General features: G+C 33.6%; 2 protein-coding genes across 2 annotated transcripts; both read left to right on the top strand.

Annotated features, from left to right (window-relative positions):
• The first annotated feature begins 9318 nt into the window (after positions 1 to 9318).
• On the top strand, positions 9319 to 9699 carry LOC100791157 (desiccation-related protein PCC13-62). The gene has a single exon (XM_014766320.3). It carries the CDS (start codon positions 9319 to 9321, stop codon positions 9697 to 9699), a length of 381 nt encoding a protein of 126 aa, XP_014621806.2.
• Positions 9700 to 9830: 131 nt separating this feature from the next.
• LOC121173248 (desiccation-related protein PCC13-62-like) lies at positions 9831 to 11246 on the top strand. Its single transcript, XM_041007862.1, has 2 exons — positions 9831 to 9980; positions 10953 to 11246. The coding sequence occupies exons 1-2, from the start codon at positions 9831 to 9833 to the stop codon at positions 11244 to 11246; spliced, it is 444 nt and encodes a 147-aa protein (XP_040863796.1).
• Positions 11247 to 22050: the final 10804 nt, after the last annotated feature.

The raw sequence follows: 22050 nt of genomic DNA, 5'->3' as shown, positions 1-22050 counted from the left end.
TTGAATCCCTTGACCTTGGTCTGGACTTCTTTCCTCTTGTTCCCTTCAAGCATAGCTGATTTGCAAGGGACTTTGTCATATACAATGACTCCAGTTTCAACCACATTGAGGCTGATGTCTTTTCTCTTGCAACTTCTCTTAAAGCTTTACCTCCAAGGCATAGAATGATTGCACTTTTGGCTCTATTAATCATTTCTGATTTCTCCTTTGAGTTTAGAGATTCCGACATCCTTTCTTCTCCTTTAAGAGTTTCTGCACAACCATGTTGAATCAAGATTGCTTCCATCTTGATCCTCCATAACCCACAGTCATTTTCCCTTGAAAATTTCTCAATATCGTACTTTGTTGTTCCCATCTTTCTTGATCTTGATCTTGTTCCCACAGACGGTGCCACTTGTTGGTTCTTGTTCCCTACTTTTGCTATGAACCTGCATAAGATCAAAGAAAAGAAAATATAGCAAAGCAACAAGCAAGAATCTACACCATGAGTTTACGTGGTTCGGCAATGTGCCTACATCCACGGGAAATGCAGCTCATCATCATCACATTGATCATGAAACATTACAAGTTCAATACAAGTAGCAACTAGCTTTGATCTCTCTTGGTTTCTCTTATCCAAAACCTCCCTTAATCTCCTAGCTCTCTTTCTCTATTGAACTCTCTATTTATCTGCAAGAAAACTCTAATTTTCAGTCTCTTTATTCAATGAATAACATGATCAAGCATATATACACTCTAGATGCTAGTCCTAGGAACAAAGACTATACTTTGGTGCCAAAACTAATTCAGTTATGACAAAGAACCAATAATTTGAGAATATTTATGTGAAGAAATTCCTTTACTCAAATTTTTCTTTAACTTAATGGATGAGTCATAAGGAGTAGAAACAAGTTTCACATCAAAATAATTAAACTTCTTCAATAGCTTTTCAACATAGTGTGATTGGGTTAAAATCATGCCATCATTTTTCTTTATAAGCTTAATACCCAAAATCATATCTACAGGACCAAGGTTCTTCATATCAAAATTTCTAGACAAGAAAGACTTCACATCATTTATGAATTGCATATTACTATCAAATATCAATATGTCATCCACATACAAACATAAAATGACACATCCATTATCATCAAATTGTTTCACATACACACATTTATCACTATTGTTGATTTGAAAACCATACGAAAGAACAACTTGATCAAACTTTTCGTGTCATTGCTTTGGAGCTTGTTTCAAACCATATAAAGATTTAACAAGTTTTCAAACTTTCTTTTCCTTCCCCGGTTCTACAAAGCCTTCAGGTTGGCTCATATAAATTTCTTCTTCTAATTCACCATTTAAAAAGGTGTGGAAGCAATGCCTTCCAAGATTATTTTGATGATGCCAAAGAATCTAGAGTCAAATAAGTTTCAAGAATCAAGATCAAGATTCAAGATTCAAGTAAAGATTCAAGACTCAAGATTCAAGAATCAAGAGAAGACTCAATCAAGATAAGTATTAAAAGAGTTTTTCAAAACATTGAATAGCACAAGAATTTTTTCAAAAAGAAAAATCTTTTACCAAAGAGTTTTACTCTCTGGTAATTGATTACCAGAAGGCAGTAATCGATTACCAGTAGCCAGCATTCTTTTCAAAACTGATTTACAAAGCTGTAATCGATTACCATAATCATGTAATCGATTACCAATATTTTAAAACGTTAGATTTCAAATTTCAAGAGTTAGAACTTGTGATAAAACTTTTTCAAATCATTTCAAACTTGTGTAATCGATTACACAATACTTGTAATTGATTACCAGTCTTGCTAAACGTTTTGATTTTCAAATTTAAACATGAAAAGTCACATCTGTTGATGTGTAATTGATTACACTATGATGGTAATCGATTACCAGTGACTGATTTCGAAAAATAAATTACCTAAAGTCACAATTCTTAAAGTGACTTGTTTCTGAAGAGTTTATCAAAAGAGTCACAACTTTTAAAGTAACTAGTTTTCAAAAGAGTCATAACTTTTAAAAAGTGACCAGTTTTAAAAAAATTGCCAAGAGTCACAAACTTTAACTTGACTCATCAAATGATCATAAATATGTGACCATGACACAAATTTAAAAAGATTGATTCCTTTCATGCATAACAGATTTCTTTCATTCATTTCTCTTCATCTTTCTAAAAGTTTTTGTTCAATACTTTCTCTTTCAAGAAAAGTTCATTGACCAAAAACTTGTGCTATTCTTTTTCTTCATTCCTTCTCTCTTGTCAAAAGATTCAAAGGACTAACCGCCGGAGAATTCTTTTGTTTCTTCCCTTCTCCCTCTTGACATAAGATTTCAAAGGACTAACTACCTGAGATATCTTTTTCCCTTTCCCTTTAAACAAAAGATTTCAAAGGACTAACCGCCTGAGATTTCTTTTGTTTCCCCTTACAAAGATTCAAGGGACTAACCACCTAAGAATTCTTTGTCTTAACACATTGGAGCGTACATCCTTTGTGGTACAAGTAGAGCGTACATCTACTTGGATTGTTATACTGAGAACAAGAGAGGGTACATCTCTTGTGGATCAGTTCAAGTGGAGCGTACATCCACTTGGTTGTTCAAAGAGAACAAGGGAGGGTACATCCCTTGTTGATCTTTGCTTGTAAAGGATTTTACAAGGTTATTGGAAATCTCAAGAACTGGTGGCTGCTTGGGGACTGGACGTAGGCACGGGTTGTGGCCGAACCAGTATAAATCTTGTGTTTGTCTTCTTCTTCCCTACACTTTTTACTTTTCCGCTGTGTACTTTTATTTCCGCTTTACTTTTGTCTATGTTATTGTTTTTTGTTCTTTACTTCCTCATAACTTAGTAGTAAAGCCTAATTGAATCTAGTAATATTAAGAAGGATAATTTTTAATTAGTCAAAACACATTAATAATTAATTTAACCTCCCCTTCTTAATTATTCCGAGGCCACTTGATTCAATAAAAGACAGTTTTTACATCCATTTGATGAATTTCTAGATTAAAAACACAAGCAAGTGCAATTAAAAACCTAATGGTAGTAACTTTAGAAATGGGAGAATATGTATCAAAGAAATCTTCACCTTCTATTTGTTTACACCCAATCACAACAAGTCTTGCCTTAAATTTTTCTATAGATCCATCAGTTCTTAATTTCTTTCGGAAAACCCACTTACAACCTATACTTTTACAACCTGGGGGAAGATTAGTAAGAAACAAAGTTTTCTTAATTTTAAGAGAACTCATTTCATTGTTAATAGCTTCTTTCCAAAAAGGTGCATCAATAGACCTCATGGCCTCACCATAAGTTTTAGTATCATCTTCAAGCAAAAAAGAACAAAATTCAGAACCAAAATCCTTAACTTTTTTAGATCTTTTACTCCTCCTAGGTTCAAACACAATGTCCTTATTAGTGTTACTACAAGATGACAAATTAGAACAAGAAGTATCACAAATAGATTTAGACAATTTATTTTTCAAAGGAAAAATATTTTCATAGAAAGTGGCATCTCTAGATTCCATAATAGTACCATTAGAAATTTCAAACACTTCTGAATTAACTACCAAAAATCTATAAGTAGTACTATGCAAATAATATCCAACAAAAACACAATCAACAGTTTTTGGTCCAATTTTCCTTTTCTTATTAATGGGGATGTTAACCTTTGCTAGACACCCCCACACTTTAAGATATTTTAGATTTGGTTCTCTTTTTCTCCATAGCTCATAAGGGGTTTTTTCAAAATTTTTATAAGGCACTCTATTAAGAATATGACATGCATAATACAAAGCTTCACCCCACATATTACTTGGTAAACCAGAACTTACAAGCATAACATTCATCATATCAAGCAAGGTACAATTCTTTCTTTCCGCAATACCATTAGATTGAGGAGCATACGCAGGTGTCACTTCATGAATAATACCATGCATTTCACAAAAATTACTCATGTCTAAATATGATTATTCTCCACCTCTATCGGAATGTAAAAGTATAATTTTTCTTTCTAATTAATTTTGTACTTCTGTTTTATATACTCTGAATTTATCAAACAATTTACTTTTGTTATTAACTAAATACACATAGTAATATTTGGAGAAATCATCAATGAAAGTAATAAAATATCTCTTACCACCACGTGTTAACACATCATTACTATCACATACATCACTATGAACCAATTCAAGCAAGTTAGTTTCTCTTTCAATACATGTAGTAAAACTCTTTCTAGGTTGCTTTTCTTGAATACATATTTCACATTTTTGTTTTAAATCAATGGAATCCTTAGGAATAAGATTAAGAGACATCATTCTTTTGATAGAATTCAAATTCACATGTCCAAGCCTAGCATGCCACATATTAGAACATTCAACATTTGCAACAAAAGAAGAAATATTGGATATTTTATTAATAGAATGAGACATAAGACTTAACATAAACAAACCATCACAAATGTAGCCTTTACCAATAAAAACACCACGTCTCGTAATGACAACTCTATTGGACTCAAAAACAACCTTGTACCCTTGTTGGACTAACAAAGAAGTACTTATTAAATTTTTCCTAATATCAGAAATATGATAGACGCCATCTAAAATAATAAAATTCCTTGAAGATAACTCTAGCTTCACTTGACCTTCTCCTAACACATGTGCCATACTCCGATTCCCCATGCTCACAGTATGTGTGCTTGATTCCTGATATCAAGAAAATATTTTTTTATCAGCACACACATGAGCATTAGCCCCAGAGTCTATAAACCAATCATTTGAGTTAAAAACACAATTTAATTCAGGGCTAGTGACATGGTACCTGTCAGATGGGGAATCAGAGGCAGCACCGGTGGTAACAACATTAGCCTAAGGTTTAGGGAAAGACGTAGGCTGGCAGTGACGTTGAAAACAATTTTTGGCCAAATGATTAGCTTGCCCACAAACAAAGCAAAAAATTTCATTCCCCGAAATTTTATTCTTAGGCTTATTGTTGTTATTAAAAGCATTGTTCTTATTTTTAGAAAAAGAAGGCTTTCTACTAAATTTATTTTTGTTAAACCCATGCTTTTTGAAGGACTTAGAGAAAGGTTTACTAGAGCTCTCAACAAGATAGGCCTTAGAGTGAGAATAAGATTTTTGCAAGTGATTTTGAGATGAATGATGTTTATCCTAAATGCGGAGATAGACAAGCAAATCATCAAAGGTGAAACCTTCATGTTTATGTTTTAGGCTTCGAGCAAAATCAGTCCATGAAGGAGGCAATTTTGAAATCATGAAAGCCACAAATATAATGTCAGGCCAAACAATTCCTTTCAATTTCATGTCATAAACAATGTTTTCAAATTCATGAATCTGATATGAAATAGATTTTCCATCAATCATTTGAAACTCAATCATTTTTTTCACAAGAGTATCGACTTAAACCTTTTTCAGCAGATCCATATTTCAATTCAAGTGCTTCCCATAACTCAATAGAAGTTTTTGTATGGCAAAATTTTTTATATATGTTACCAGCCAAAGCATTTAAAATGCGTCCATGACATAAAATATCTTTATCAGAAACATCATGCTTAGTGGTAGAAGATTTGGTTGCATCAATTTGAACTATATCAGTAGAGGAAATTGAAATTTTTATTTCTCTTTTAGCAATCACAGAGTATAAATCCAATTCAGTAAGCCAGAATTTCATTTGTTGTTGCCAACAGAAAAAAAAAAATTCACCCGTAAATTTTTCAGGATTACTGGAAAAGGACTTAATCATATCCATGACAGACATTTTGATAAAATAAAATGCTATTGCAAAAAAGACTATTCAAGAAGCAAGTGAAAATTTTTCTCTCTAAGATGTTTAGAAAATAAAATAAAATGAAAGAAATAAATAAGAAGAAAAATGCAAATCCTTCAATTAAATGACAAAATAACAGTAACAAAATAATTTTAATTGACACCACATGAATCAACAATGCACTATATCATACAATAAATACAAGGAAAAAATAAATTAGGGAAAGAAATAATTAGCCTGGGTTGAAGTGTACAAACACTATCCTTAGAGAGAAAACGCCCCCACTACACTAGTAGGAAAATTTGATTTCGCTCCAATAATGTGCAACAAAAGGATCCCTGAACCTTATGAACACCAATACTCTTGCTCTCAACAATGTAGAAAGAAGAAAAAATTTTAGGGAGAAAGAAATCAAATATGACCGTTAGAAACTAACTTACAGGTGTCAAAACAAACGTAACAAATTGTTGACTCATTAAAACAAAATCTTAAAAAGTTAGAAAATCTAATTTTATGTAATAGATTCTAAAATAAATATTTTATTTTATAAAATAGAATTAATATATATATATATATATATATATATATATATTTATATATATATTTATAAATTTTAAATTATAACACAAATATTTTTTGGTTGGCCAACTTAACCCGGAAGGTGATGTTTTCTTCTTTCCATGGAGCCATTTGTCCAGGCTCTGATTTTCCAAGTATTCATAAAGAAGGAAGTTTGGAGTCCTCACTAGCATGACAACACAAAAGCTTCACTATATGTGAGTGCTGAATATTACCCAGGATCTCAACCTCAGCCAAAAACTCTTTCTCCAACTTGTCATAGAAAATAAATAAGTAACCTTCAACACAGCACACAATGCACGTATTCCTACTTGTACAACACTTGACAGCAACAATACCAGATTGATAGATAGATTCTTATGACTGATTGCATAACAGTATTGTGGAAATTACAGAGTTTAGGTAAAGGAAGAGAAAAATGAGAGAATAGTTACAAAAATTATAGGGTATTAATTTGCTTATAATCCATTATCATAGGTGTCATCTTCACCACAACACCTCTGCTTATAAGCCACCACATCTTTCTAGAAATTTTTAAATCCTTCGTCCAAACACAAGGTCAGGGAAGGAAGGCCATTGATACTTTATCACTGGAGCTATCATAGTCACACCTGCTAGCCTGCACAAGTGTTGACCTTGTGGTGAAATTAACAATCCATTTTCAACATAAAAAGGGAGAATTTTGACCAGTTTGGCTTGAGAAAATGTTATTTTCACAAATAGTTACTGAAAATGTTATTTTCACAAATAGTTATAGAAAATGACTTTGTGCTTTTATTTTTACTTTCTTTCTGAAACCAAACATTGTTTAGAAATGTAATGTCGTTTTCATAATTATTTGTGAAAATAAAAAATGAAAATTGACATTTTCTGAAACCAAACATATGTTTAGAAATGTATATTTTGAGGCTTGTAATTTGCCTGTTGGGTATGTAGTTGAAACAACTCCAGGTAGCATATGATCCCATTGAGACAACAATCAAATAAAATTTTGACCCTATCTGTAACAGATCAGCAAGATCTTCAATGTCAAGTGCTTCACTTTTCAGTGAGCGTTAAGATATGATCTTTGCCATTATAAAATCAAGGATAAAATACTAATCCTAATAAATATCTGAATTTTGTGATTGTTCCTTTATTTTAAAAAAAATATCTTTGCATTGAGTCCTTAATAAAACATCAATTTTATTTTTGATCCTTTACACTTTTTTTTTTAGTTTTTGATTAATTAACAAATTTTATGTTTATTCCCTGATAAAAATAAAATAGTTATTTTATTCAATAGCAAAAATGAAAATAAAATATATTAAAAAAACTCAAATATTTATTAGAAATCACCGACATATTTTAGCTTAAAATCACATATCCTTATGCTCGTTCACACTTTCAAGCCAAAGCGAACTCATCCTCTGAAGATGATCTTATTACAAATGACCCAGCTTGTAGAGCCTTTGCCTCAGCTTCACAAATTCTACTATTTCGTTCCCCATGCATGCTCAAATACATACTAAAGGATTTTGATTCTAATAAAAGTTTTAATTTGACTTTCAAGCACCATGAGTTCCATAAAAATAGATTCGGATGGATAAAACTTAGTCAAACAAACCAATTTTTTCTTATCAAATGCAAAGATTGAATCTCTTAAATTTAAGCTTCTTATACAAAATATCAACTTAGTGTTCACCTCCATAAATCTATTATTTAGCTCTTGAAGTTGTCTATTAATTACTTGATAAAATAATTCAAGTTGAAAATGATGGACATTTGAAACTTTTTGAACTTTAGGCTTTGATCATCTTATTCTTATGCATCATCCATATGGAATGTCAATATCTGGCTTTACACAAAACAATGAGCATGCAATTTTTATTTTATTGAATGCCATGTTTTTTGGGTTTTGGCAATTGGCCGTAGTTGTTGCTTCAGGGAAAGGGGGACATCAAATTTTGAATAGGGACAAAATATTCTTTTTCCATATATTAACAAGTAAAAAAAATATCTTATGGGGGGAGTTGCCCCCACAAGACATAGAGTGCATCGGTCATTGGTGCCAATAACGAGTGTCTGGGTTCCTAAGTATCAAAATAAATATATTATATTATTAAATGTATTCTATTATTAAATTTAATAAATTAATTGTCCCTTCAAATCATAATAATCATTGAGTAAGAAAAAAAAATATAAAAATAAATGCTATTTTATATTTTGAACGTAAAATTAGTGATTTTTTTTTTACTTATATCTCTTATAATATTAAAAATGAATAAAAAATAAAAATAAATTAATAATATAAGATTAATGTTTAGCTTGATTCTTGATAAAATTTACTTTGGTCTTTTAAAAAAAATTATAAGATTAATTTTTTTAAAAAAATTATAAGATTAATTTTTTAAAAAATTTATTCTTTTTCATCCATTTATTAATATTTTGTTGTATTCATAGAAGAATAATTATAATGGAATGAAAGGAGTACATATTTAAAAACATTGAAAATTTTATTTTTATTATTATGGTTAAGAGAATTAGTGATAAAACATATTTAATGCGGGATAAAATATAAAATTTTAAATATATATTAATAAAATAATAAATATATAAATGTATATCCTTAATAATTGACTAGATAATATATTTAATGCTATTGGAAATTCAATTGTACTTACAATGAATTAATTATAATATTTCTTAAATATAATGTATTTATTAAATTTAAGAAATGTCTCATATGAATTTTAGCTATAAACACTAATTATAATATTTTATTAGAATGTCGACTAACCAAACAAAGTAAGTAACTAGTATTTCCTCAACATATCAAATCCAAAATTAAATGGCATTATCTTGCCACGTGCATTTCCTTGTATTGCTGCAAGAACCAAAAGGATCGCTATATATAAATGCATACATAGGTGACATTATGCATCATATCATCACTTGGGGGAAAAAAGGCAAAAGTAAAAGATGGCACCTTACATTTCTAGAGATAGAGCCTCTATTTTTGTTTTACTTGCCTCACTAGTCCTTCCCTTGATTCTCCTAGACTATTTTTCTTCTGCGTTGTTTGCAAGTGCAAAATTCCCAAAATCAAAAGATGCTGATCTGTTAGAATTTGCTCTCAATTTGGAATACTTAGAGGCTGAGTTTTTCTTGTTTGGGGCTTTGGGGCATGGATTAGATGTAGCTGCGCCAAACCTAACTGGGGGAGGACCCCCTCCCATTGGTGCCAAAAAGGTTGAACTTGATAGTCTTACCAATGATGTCATCTTGCAGTTTGCTTTTCAGGAAGTTGGACACTTAAGGTTTTGTTTTGTCTCTGCTCTTTGCATTTACAATTACTCTTAGGAGGAAAAAAAAATAGAGAACATTAATATCTCAATGGTTGTGTCCTAACTAATTGCCGAGCCATAAAGAGCAAAGTGAGAGGGTTCCCTAGGCCATTGCTGGATCTAAGCTCAAAATCTTTTGCCAAACTAATGGACAATGCATTTGGGAAACCTCTGGTTCCTCCCTTTGATCCCTATGCTAATTCACTCAACTTTATAATTGCATCTTATGTGATTCCCTATGTTGGCCTCACTGGTTATGTTGGTGCCAATCGACTGCTAAGTGCTACTTCTAGGGAGGTAAAACCCCAAAATCAACTCATCTAATATATTCATGTATATAAACTTGGCTCGGATAAAATTCTAGACACATCACTTTCTTGTCACCCACATATTTTAATCATTTTTAAAATGTCCAGTTTTGTGACAAAATATTTCAATTTAAAAAAATTATGATATCTTTTTTGAATAATAGTATTTGTTCCCTAAATTTTATTATTTTGCTAATACACACCTGATATATTGGTTCCATATATCCTAATTCATCGTTAAACTTTACTCTCTTTACTAACCAGTCTTTGTATATGTGGGATACACTTAATCTTTATATTGAAAGTATATTATAATAATTATTTATTTAAACTATAGGATTAATTTATATTTCTTGCTGACATTTTTAAAGTAACTTTGTAATTAAATATCATTGAGTAAAGTTAAGAAAATAATACTTTGAATATTTCATTTTCCTATAAATACGTAATTATTTAAATTGACTATTTTTAATTAGGTAAAATATATATTTATTTCTAATCGTTTAAAAAATATAATTCCTTTATGGAATGGATTTTATAATATATATATATATATATATATAATAATAATAATAATAATAATTTTTTTCTCTTATACATGTTAGTCCAAAATCAATTCAATTGATTATATAAACAAATTATACTCCTATCATATAATTAGTGAATGCATAATAATCAAACTGAATGCATGAAATAAAAAATTATACTCCTATCATATAATTAATGAATGCATAATTTCAATTGATTACTCACTAATTAATGTAATTTGTTAAATGAATGAAAAATAAAAAAACTAAAAATAAATTGTCTGAAATGTTCTTATTTCGATATCAGAAAAAAGTGTGATCGAATAATGACAATGTGTGTATATATACATGAACAGCTTGTTACGGGGCTTCTAGGAGTAGAGTCTGGACAAGATGCAGTTTTAAGATAATTGTTGTATGAACGTAAAGAACAGTTGGTGCCACCATACGGAGTGGCCGTGGAAGAGTTCACAAACCGCATTTCTATACTTAGGAGCAAGTTAGGAATCAGAGGTTTGAAAGATGAAGGCATTATTGTGCCTACAGGGCTGGGTGCCGAGGGCAGAGTTAAAGGTAACATTCTTGCTGGTGACGTAAACTCACTGGCATATTCAAGGACTCCTGAAGAAAGATTGAGGATAATATATGGAAGTGGTGATGAACATGTTCGTGGTGGCTTCTATCCTAAAGGAGAAAGTGGTCACATAGCTCAATCTTACTTAAAGTAAACTACATTTGTTTTGGACTTTTATAGATTATATAACTTGTCTTTAATCCATTGCTAATTTCCTTGTTGGTAATTAAATATTGTTGATGGGTGAAGACCTTGAAAAAACTTTTGATAATATGCAAATAATATATAAAGTGAGAAATTTGGGGTTTGAATGTGATTTATTGAGATTTAACTCTCAGTAATTTAGCCTTTAGTTAGTTATCCGTGATATAAATGCAAAAGTCGAATTTTTGTTGGGATTTAGGCCTGGATAATTACTAATTAGCTACTAGTGAAGTCAAGAAAAATGATACTAATTTTTTTTTCCGATAACCTACCGAGGGTCAAGCCCTCAATAATATATATATAAAATATGGTTTGTGATAAATATTTTTTCATAAATAATTAATATAATTTATTTTAGTTATCTTAGCCAAAATATAATTGAAAACATAATTGTTAAAAAAAATGGAGGAGTAATTAATGAATTTGGAAAAAAACATGGAATACATTGAACCCTACATTTTTCCAAACACACTAGTGTGCTACCCTTCAAGTAAAACCAAGTAATCATTCCTTATAATTAATGAATGTAACTAAAAACCAATGTCATTGCATTATTACCCTTCATTAACATAATAAGTTTGATGCCTTACATAATTGACTAATTTTTCAACCCCTTCCATGATAATTTATTTATTTTTTATCAAGCATGCGTCTTATATAACAGTATAACATAATAAAGGGTTGTTTAAGAAACAATATAAATAAATTGTTTAATAACCTTTAGTACACAATAATTAGCTATAAAATATTTGACTATAAAACTTATGCAAGCAAGCAAAAAAAATTGATAAACTTCAATAAAAAAGAATTTAAAAGAGTCATAAGCTATTTAAATAATCCACCAAAAAGCATTATACTATAAGCTATTTAAAAGATTCATTGAATCTATACTATACCTATGTCTTGCACAAATTAATACCTTAACACATAATATTATATTGATCGGCAATGATCAAAGTTGTCAATAAACTATTACGTACATTCCTTCTAGAAATATATATTACCAAAGACTTGATTTTTGGTAAATTATTTATAAATTGTAGCCATATTATCAAGCAGCATGCATTCTTATTATGATATTTTACAGTGATAGGGTAGGCATACAATTTCAAGAAACATATGCTCTAGCTTTAGGTAATTTTCAAGTAATATTTAGCTATTCTACCACTTGCTCCTTTAGGATAGAAGCCACCGGGAACATGTTCATCACCTCCTCCATATATTATCCTTAATATTTCCTTTGGAGTCCTGGGATATGACAGTGAATCTTTGTCGTCGGCGAGAATGTTGCCGGTGACTCTACTTGATGGGAGTAGTAGTTATAAAAAGGGTTTAATATCCACTAACGTGAAAAAAGGTCCTCTTCCTGACCAGAAAAGTGTTATCTCTCACTCATAGCCATCACGAACGGAGAGAGGCAGAAAAGAAAGGCCTAAGGAAGTGAAATCTTATTTCTCTCCTCTTTCAAGGAAATCAAAGTACACCGGAGAGAAGTTCCTATGGAGAAAGGTACAAGTCTTCCTATGGAGAAAGGTACACATCATTATCTATTGTTTATTGATTATTTGTGAGAATCATAGGTTTCAAGATCCTGTTGTTTCCTATAATTGATAGTCTAGGAAACCCCTTAAAGTTTTACATGTGGTATTAGAGCATGTGTTGTAAAATTTATGATTCTCCAAGAATGATTTAATTTCTCCTATGAACCCTAATTATGAAATTTAGGAATTTTAATTTCTGTTACATGTATTTTCAATTACATGTTTCGATAGTGTTTTTTTGGAATTAATTATGTTTTTCCGCTGCAAAGTATACACTTTTGTATGAAAGGAATATTATACAAAACTTCAAAGAGAAAGCTTCTGCTGCCAATTTTATTTCTAATGACGGAAGCTTTTATTTCTAATGGGGGAAGCTACCTTTCCATTAACGTTATTTATATATTAAATTATAGAGAAATAATGACGCGCTATGTTGTGAATTGGTTTTGTAAAGTTGTGCGGCTGCATGTAGCTTTCTCTCAATTCCAATTTTTGTTTGAAAAGCCGCTCCTACGCATACGTTCCTTGCAGGGAGAATAAGATATTTGGAAATTGCTATTTGCAAACCCCTTTTTGCTATTTCCAATCCATCTTGTTTATTTTTTTAAAAAAAATGATTATTAAACGTGATTAAAGGATTGAAAGTTTATGTTCTTTAATTAAGTTAACGTGAATGTTTTGCAATTATTGGTAGCAGTAAATATATATATATGTGCTACATATTTCTTTAAACTTGTTTGAATGTAAAACACAAATAAATGTGAATATTATTTTATGGCCTTGAATGAAATTAATAGAATGGCTATAAATTGTTAATATCAATAAGTATGTACAAGCCATATATATTTGGTTGGAATTAAATGTATGTTGAATTTGTTAGTCACCAAAGTGGCCAAATTTGTAAGGTTATTTAATTCCAAATTAATGATTATTTCAATTATACTTGGTTGGAATTAAATGTATGTTGAATTTGTTAGTCACCAAAGTGACCAAATTTGTAAGGTTATTTAATTTGAAATTAATTATTATTTTGATTACTCATAGAATAATGGATGCTAAATTATATGGTTATTGGTTTATGGGTAATTGAAATTCATTGTTATAAGGCATTTATGGATCGCCCAAAGGTTGATTAGTTGTTCTTATAATTAATGAATATAATTGTAGGCGATTTGTGTGTATCATTAGTTTTATTTGTATGCCCAAAGGAAATAGATACTACTAATTGGTGCATATTTAATTGCCAAAATAATGTTAAAATTTTATTAGCATCATTATGTTTGTATGTTGTGTGTTGGTGTATCACCCAAAGGAGAACATCAATATACATTGACCGTTATTTGAATGAATCATATGTATGACATGTATTTTATGTCTCAAAACACTTATGTGAATTTTATTATGTAATGCATGTTTTGAATTCATTGGATTCTTATGTATTATCTGTGCCAATTTTAATGGGCTTAACTTCTCTGACAGAAATGAGCAAGTCCAATTTCACCTTAGTGTTTTGGATCATGATCTTGCTATGTTGGAAAAGAAGTTTGTTACTATTATTGATGCTAGTAGCAATGAAGATGATGGAAGCTTGCTTGTGGGGCTTCAATGGAGGTTGGATCTTTGAGCTTCAATGGGGTCCTTTAATGGTGATTTTCCACCATGGAGATGCAGCGGAAGACAAAGGAAAATAGGTGAGAGGAGGCGTCATCCATTAAGGAATAAGCCATGGAAGAAGGAGTTTCACCACTAAGATGAGCCTTGGATAAGAAGCTTGGAGAGGATGCTTCAATGGAGGAAAAGAAAGAGGGAGAGAAAGAGAGGGGGGAGCACGAAATTGAAGGAAGAAAAAGGGAGAGAAGTTGAACTTTGAGTTGTGTCTCACAAGACTCTCATTCATCAAAGTTACAACTAGTGTTACACATGCTTCTATTTATAGACTAGGTAGCTTCCTTGAGAAGCTTTCTTGAGAAAACTTCCTTGAGAAGCTTCTTTGAGAAAACTTCCTTGAGAAGCTAGAGCTTAGCTACACACACCCCTCTCATAACTAAGCTCACCTCCTTGAGAAGCTTCCTTAAGAAGATTCCTAAAGAAGCTAGAGATTAGCTACACATACCTCTCTAATAGCTAAACTCACCTCCTTGAGATGAAAAGCTAGAGCTTAGCTACACACCCCCCTATAATAGCTAAGCTCACCCCCATGACCAAAAAACATGAAAATACAAAAAAAAAGTCCTTACTACAAAGACTACTCAAAATGCCCCAAAATACAAGGCTAAAACCCTATACTACTAGAATGGCCAAAATACAAGGCCCAAACGAAGGAAAAACCTATTCTAATATTTACAAAGATAAGCGGGCTCATACTTAGCCCATGAGCTCAAAATATACCCTAAGTCTCATGAGAACCCTAGGGCCTTCCCTTGGATCTCTAGCCCAATCTACTTGGAGTCTTCTACCCAATGCCCTTGCGGGATAGGATTGCATCAGAAGAGAAACCCACTATAAAGATTGGGAAAGATCAGATAGACTCAGCCTAATGTAAATGAGAATGATTGTTACAAACAATATTAAGGCAACTCTCCCTAAAATTGAAAGCACTAAAAAGTTTATGTGATTATTGGGAGAGTGTTCTCAAATAGCTGATAAGTCTGTTGCTGGGACATTAATGAGTACATTGGCCACCATGAAGTTTGATGGTTCACGTACTATGTATGAACATGTCATTAAGATGACAAACATTGCAGCAAGACTTAAGACCTTAGGAATATAATGGCTGTGAATGAGAACTTTCTTGTTCAGTTTATTCTAAACTCATTACCATCTGATTTTGGCCCGTTCTAAATGAACTATAATACCATGAAAGATAAATGGAATATGCATGAATTGCATAGTATGTTAGTTCAGGAAGAAACGAGGCTTAAGAATCAAGGAAGTCACTCAGTCCATTATGTTAGCCACCAAGGAAATCAAGGAGCTGGAAAGAAATTTATGAAGAAGCATGATAAAGGCAGAGGGTAATTAAAAATCAATACTCTTTGCAAATCCAAAGGAAGGTATCAAAGGGAAATAATTGTCAATTTTGTAGGAAATCAGGACATTTCCAGAAGGATTACCTAAAGTGCAAGTCTTGGTTCGAAAATAAAAGTGAGCTTAATGCTCATGTATGTTTTCAATCGAACTTAACTGAAGTTTCCCATGATACATGATGGATTAATTCTGGATGTATGAATCATGTTTCTAACATTAGGCAGAGATTCCTTACAATCCAAACCATAAGCCTAAATGAGAAGTTCATTTTCATGGGGAATGGAGTGAAAACTCCAATGGAAATAGTTGAGACTTATTGTTTAAAACTCGACACTGAACATCGTTTAGATTTACTGAAAACTCCTTATGTACGTACCTAGTTTATCTAGGCATTTAGTTTCATTATCTAAACTTGATGCTACTAGATACTCTTTTAATTTTGGTAATGGATGTTTCAATTTATTTAAGCATAATCATCTCATTGGTACTGATATTCTTGTGATGGTTTATATAAATTGAAAATAGACAGTTTGTATACTGAAACTGTTTTAACTATGCATCATAATGTTGGCACTAAACATAGCTTAGTGAATGAACGATCTGCTTTCTTGTGGCATAAACATTTATGTCACATTTCTAGAGAAAGGATGGAAAGATTAATAAAGAATGAAATTCTTCCTTATCTAGGTTTTACAGATCTAAATATTTGTGTGAGTTGTATTAAGGGAAAACAAGCAAAACATACAAAGAAAGGAGCTACAAGAAGCACTCAACTTCTTGAAATTGTGCATACTGATATTTTTGGACCTTTTGATGTTAGTTCTTTCGGAAATGAATGATACTTTATCGCCATTATTGATGATTATTCATGTTATGGTTATGTCTACTTACTGCCTGAGATTTCTCAGGCAATGGATGCCTTAGAAATCTACTAGAATGAAGTAAAAAGGCAATTATACATGTCATACCCTAATTTCGTTCGGGGATTATTACTTGATAATTTGCAACCTTTGATCGGCCGCTTTGAGATACTTGGCATCCTTTGTTTCACAATATGTGAAGTCCCGAGACATGCCGGAAATCAAAAGGAAGCAGGCTTACGCGATCCGTGAAATTCCGTAATGTGGTGGAAACCATAAGGAGGTGTTGTTACGCAATCCGTGAGTTTCCGTAACTTCTTCGAAAGCTAAAAAAGAGTAAATACATGATCTGTAAGGATCCGTAACCTTACGGAAAGAAAATAAGTATCGTTACGAAATTCGTAAAGTTTCGTAACGTTACGGAAAAAGAATCACCAAAAAAGGTAAGGGGGGTGAACTTATCAAGATAGGAGTGTAAATAGCAATTTGATTCTAGGCCCTTCTGGAACATTTTGGAAGTTGGGTTGCTTAAGGAGGAAGTAATTGGGTGGCAAGCTCCTCCACGTTTTTGAAAAATGGTTTCCGAGGCTTCCGTGGCTTCTGTAATGCTTCCGTAAAATTTCTGAAAACCTTGGGTAAGCATATTCCACTTAACATTGGTGAAAGGGAAGGAAAAAAATGAAAATCAAATTCGAAACACTTCCGTAAGGCTTCCGTAAAATATGAAAAGGGGGGTGAACTTAGTAATTTGGGTGCACTTAGAAATCTTTTTCATTAAGTCTATGGGCGGCAAGCACGTCCCTTTTTTCCTATAAATAGGGGAGGGGGGAGCTGTTTCATAATGTTCAAGACCCCTTTGGCTATGCATTTCGGCTATGTTGGGCAAAAAACACGTTTTCGTGAAGAAAAATCGAGTCGAAGTGCTTCCGTAAGCGATTCTGTGGAAATTCTTCATCGTTCTTCACCGTTCTTCATCCGTTCTTTGTTCGTTCTTCATTCTTCAACGGGTAAGTTTTCGAATCCGAGACTTTCAATTCATTTCTTGTTTTGTGTACTTTCACTTTAATTTCGTTTACTTTCAGTTTTCTTTTCTTCCGTTTTTAACGTGCTTTAACCGTTTATTTAAGTCGTTTTCAGGCCTAATAAATGATAAAATGAATTTCAACCGATCATTTGTGTTGTAATCTCGTTTAATCACTATTAAAACAAAATCTAACCGATCGTTCACGTTGTAACCACGGTTAAACCAAAAAGAGGTAAAATAATAATATAATAATCAAAAAATATCTTTTAGTAAAATAAACCAAAAAAAATCAATCGGACATTTTATCTTTGGGATTTCTCATTCTTAATTGAATTGACTAATAACTAAAGTGAAACTAAGGCTAAAATCAATTCGCCAAGTCAAGCTCGTCCACAAAAAATCACTAAAAAAGGGATTTGAAAGTTTATTATCTTAGTCTTTCTTACCAAGTTAATGGATCATTTTTAAGGTCCAACACCTTTAAATGATCACCTTTCAAGTAAAAAGAAATCGTTTGATTCACCCTTAAGAGAGAACTACGTAGGTCTGATTTCCTCTTCGATGGAGGGTACGTATGAGCAAAAGCCCCGCTTTTGTCGACCTCAAAAAAATAAAAAAAAATAAAAGGTAAGATAACATAAATTCACAATTCTAAAAAATAGGTTGTTGTCCTTTGAGACAAACGTGAGAGGTGCTAATACCTTCCTCAAACGTAAATACAACTCTCAAACTTAGAATTTTCATTTTGACCGGTTTCCTTCGGTTTTTTCGACGTTTTCCACAAATAAACGTTGGTGGCGACTCCGCGCATCTTTCCTCCTTTGGAAAGCGCACCCGTGAGCCTCGCCTCGCTCGCCCGCAGAAGGGCATGTTGCGACAGTTGGCGACTCCACTGTGGACGTTTTTGTGAGTTAGGCCTATTTTAAGGAATTATGGAATTGTGAAACTTTGTGTGTGCACTTATTAAACTATGTAAAATGTAATAATTGCTGTCTTTTCCACATTTTTACACTATGCACCCACGGGATTGAGTGAAAAAAGGGGGCCCTATACCCTGGTTCATGGGAATCTAAGGAGTGGAGGTGAATCTATGATCATGCTAGGTCTCCGACTTGCTTGATAATAGTGAAACCTCGTCTAGAGCTTTCTCTCTTTATAATATGTTGTCACTGGTATTCCATACCGCCACAATATTATTATCTTGAGTGATGATACCTGTAGAAAACAGCCGTGTGAGCTATGAATCGTTGGGAGTAGTTATTAGAGACCCCTAGATATTATCCTATAGGTCCCTAAAATAGGGGCATGAAGCGAACACGCTGCGTGCCTTTTAAACACTGTCATGCATATAACCTAAATGTCATGTACGCCTTTGTTGTTTGTAATTATTTGTGGATATTGTCATACTCTATGCATCCTCGTGTTATGCTTTTGCGTGTCTACATCATGTCATCACGCACACGTTGTATGTTGGTCTCGTCTTTTGTCATGGGAAGCCGGAAGATCCATATCACCTTCTTAACTACACACATGGGGCACTGCACCCCCAAGTGTGCAAGTAAGAAGAGATCATTTTTTCGGGGCTCTCGTGTCCGTAAATGCATTCATATCATGCATTGCATAAACATCTCTTCAGCATCATAATGAACATATCGTTCCTTCATTTGTCCGTTATCACATTCCCATTTTGCATGAGTCATTGCATCATCATGCATATGCGTTCAACATACTTTTTGTTCTACATGTTTGCTCATACATGATCCTTGTATTTTCCTCTACAAAAATAAAAAGGGAAGCAGAAAATTCAAGATGCATTCTTAGTTGCATGTGTTAGGTACCATGAGCCAACCATGTTGGGATCATAAACCCATTTCTAAAATTTAAAAAAAAACACAAACAACAAAACAAAATGATTGAGCATGGTACCTAATGCGTGGTTAATTAAGAAAGGATGTCTCTTCAGGCATCTCAATCTCATAATTGCATTTTCCATGCGTAGCATGCGTATTCTCGAGTCTTTCACTCCTATGAAATGTTGTTGAAGTATTGGCGATCAAAATTTCCATTCCCTGGGTTATGGGGTTGAACCAAGCTCGTGCTTTTACGAAAAAATTCATCAAGTCAAGTTGAAGCATGGAAGTAACCATCTTGCAAAAAATCGGGGCAAAAGATGGATCGGGTTACATCGCTGCTTCGTCTACTGCCAAACACATTTAGGACTGTTAATGTCTTTGTTACTTCCAGTTTCACCTTGACGAAGATGTCATGGACCATGTTGAAAATCTAAATTGATTCAACCCCATATCCTGTGTAAAGATTCGCATTACTTCAACTGTGCATCATTCTCATACATCCATGTTGTTCATTGCATTCTTTCCTTGAAAAAGAACTTAATCATTGTTATAAAAACGGGAAAAAACATGCTTTACGGTGCCCTCACCGAACCTGTGCTAGAGCTAGAGTAATGGGTGAAGTAGAGGAGGTACAAGAGAAGATGAAGGCCGACATGGAGGCCATGAAAGAGCAAATGGCCACGATGATGGCCATGATGAGCATGAGGAAGATAATGGAAGCCAATGCGGTTACAATTGCCGCTACCAGCACTGTTGCTAAGGTGAACCTGATGCCCCCATCTGGCCTCAACCAAATGAATCATCCAACCTTAGATATGGTAGGCAAAGATTTGGGAAGTAGGGGCGGCCCCTATTATGCGTAAATTTAAAACAAGCATGCCTTCCCACCATATGGCTTGCCTCCCAACTATACACCACCCAATGTGGCATACACTCCCAATAAGGATGTCAATAACTCGGCTCCCATACCCATTGAGAGCCAACAACCCCAAACTATCATGCACATGTCTCTTAAACCGTGGGGGAGACACATGAAATTCCTCACCAAAATCTAGCCGACTTCGAGCCTTGCCTCGGATGTGCCACTGAAGGGCAAGCAGTTGGTGGTATACCCCTGCAAAACACTTTGGAGGGCCCTCAGTATCACCCACAACTACACCTCTTGCATTCCACAACAAGTAAAAACCGTCATGCTATGGCAGAAATGGGAAAGTTGGATCATCTAGAGGAAAGGCTCAGGGCTATTGAAGGAGGTGAAGATTATGTCTTTGCTAACCTAGAAGAGTTGTTCCTAGTACCCAATATCATCACCCCTCCCAAGTTCAAGGTGCCGGACTTTGACAAGTACAAGGGGACTACTTGCCCCAAGAACCATCTAAAGATGTATTGTCGGAAGATGGGAGCATACGTAAAAGATGAGGAATTGTTGATACATTCCTTCCAAGAAAGTCTTACTGGGGTAGTTGTTACCTGGTACACTAACTTGGAACCTTCCCGAGTCCATTCCTTGGAGGACCTAATGGTTGCCTTCGTTAGGCAGTGTCGGTATAATGGCTTCGGATAGGACGCAACTACAAAAACATGTGCAAAAAAGGGGGCACGGATCTTTCAAAGAATACGCCCAAAGGGGGAGAACCTGGCAGCTCAAGTGGCACCTCAATGACGAAAAATGATGACAATGATAGTAGACACATCACCAGTATTCTACTATGGAAAATGGTGGGCTACACACCTTCAAGCTTTGATGATATGGTCTTCACCGAAGAAAGGATCAAAGTGGGTCTAAAAAGAGGCAAATCTGATCATCATGCTTTGATAAATGCAAAAAACTAGGGCAAATGAAGAGGGCGAGAATGAGGGAGAAGCCCATGCTGTGACTGCCATTCCTATACACCCAAGTTTCCCACCAACCCAACAATGTCATTACTCAGCCAATAACAAACCTTCTCCTTACCCACCGCCTAGTTATCCACAAAGGCAATCCCTAAATCAAACACAAAGTTTGTCTACTGCACTTCCAATGATGAACACCACCTTTAGCACAAACCAAAAACACCAATCAAGAAATGAATTTTGCAGTGAGAAAGCCTGTAGAATCCACCCCAATTCCAGTGTCCTATGCTGACTTGCTCCCATATCTACTTGATAATTCAATGGTAGCCATAACCCTAGCCAAGGTTCATCAACCTCCATTTCTCTTAGAATACGACTCGAACGCAACGTGTGCTTGTCACGGAGAAGCCCCGGGGCGTTTCATTGAGCATTGTAGGGCTCTGAAGTGTAAGGTGCAAGGTCTAATTGATATGGGCTGGCTGAAATTTGAGGAGAATCGCGTGTAAATCCTGACATTGACAAGAGATGCCACACATGGGGCAATTTTGAAAGCTGTTGTTAGATGTCTCTAATGACTCATCAGGATTTTCAACTTTCACCGGAAGTGGGTGCAAGC

Source organism: Glycine max, chromosome 13 (assembly GCF_000004515.6).
Source record: "Glycine max cultivar Williams 82 chromosome 13, Glycine_max_v4.0, whole genome shotgun sequence".
NCBI classification, from domain to species: domain Eukaryota; kingdom Viridiplantae; phylum Streptophyta; class Magnoliopsida; order Fabales; family Fabaceae; genus Glycine; species Glycine max.
Note: the sequence above shows the minus strand (reverse complement) of the source record. Positions and strands in the feature narration are given on the sequence as shown.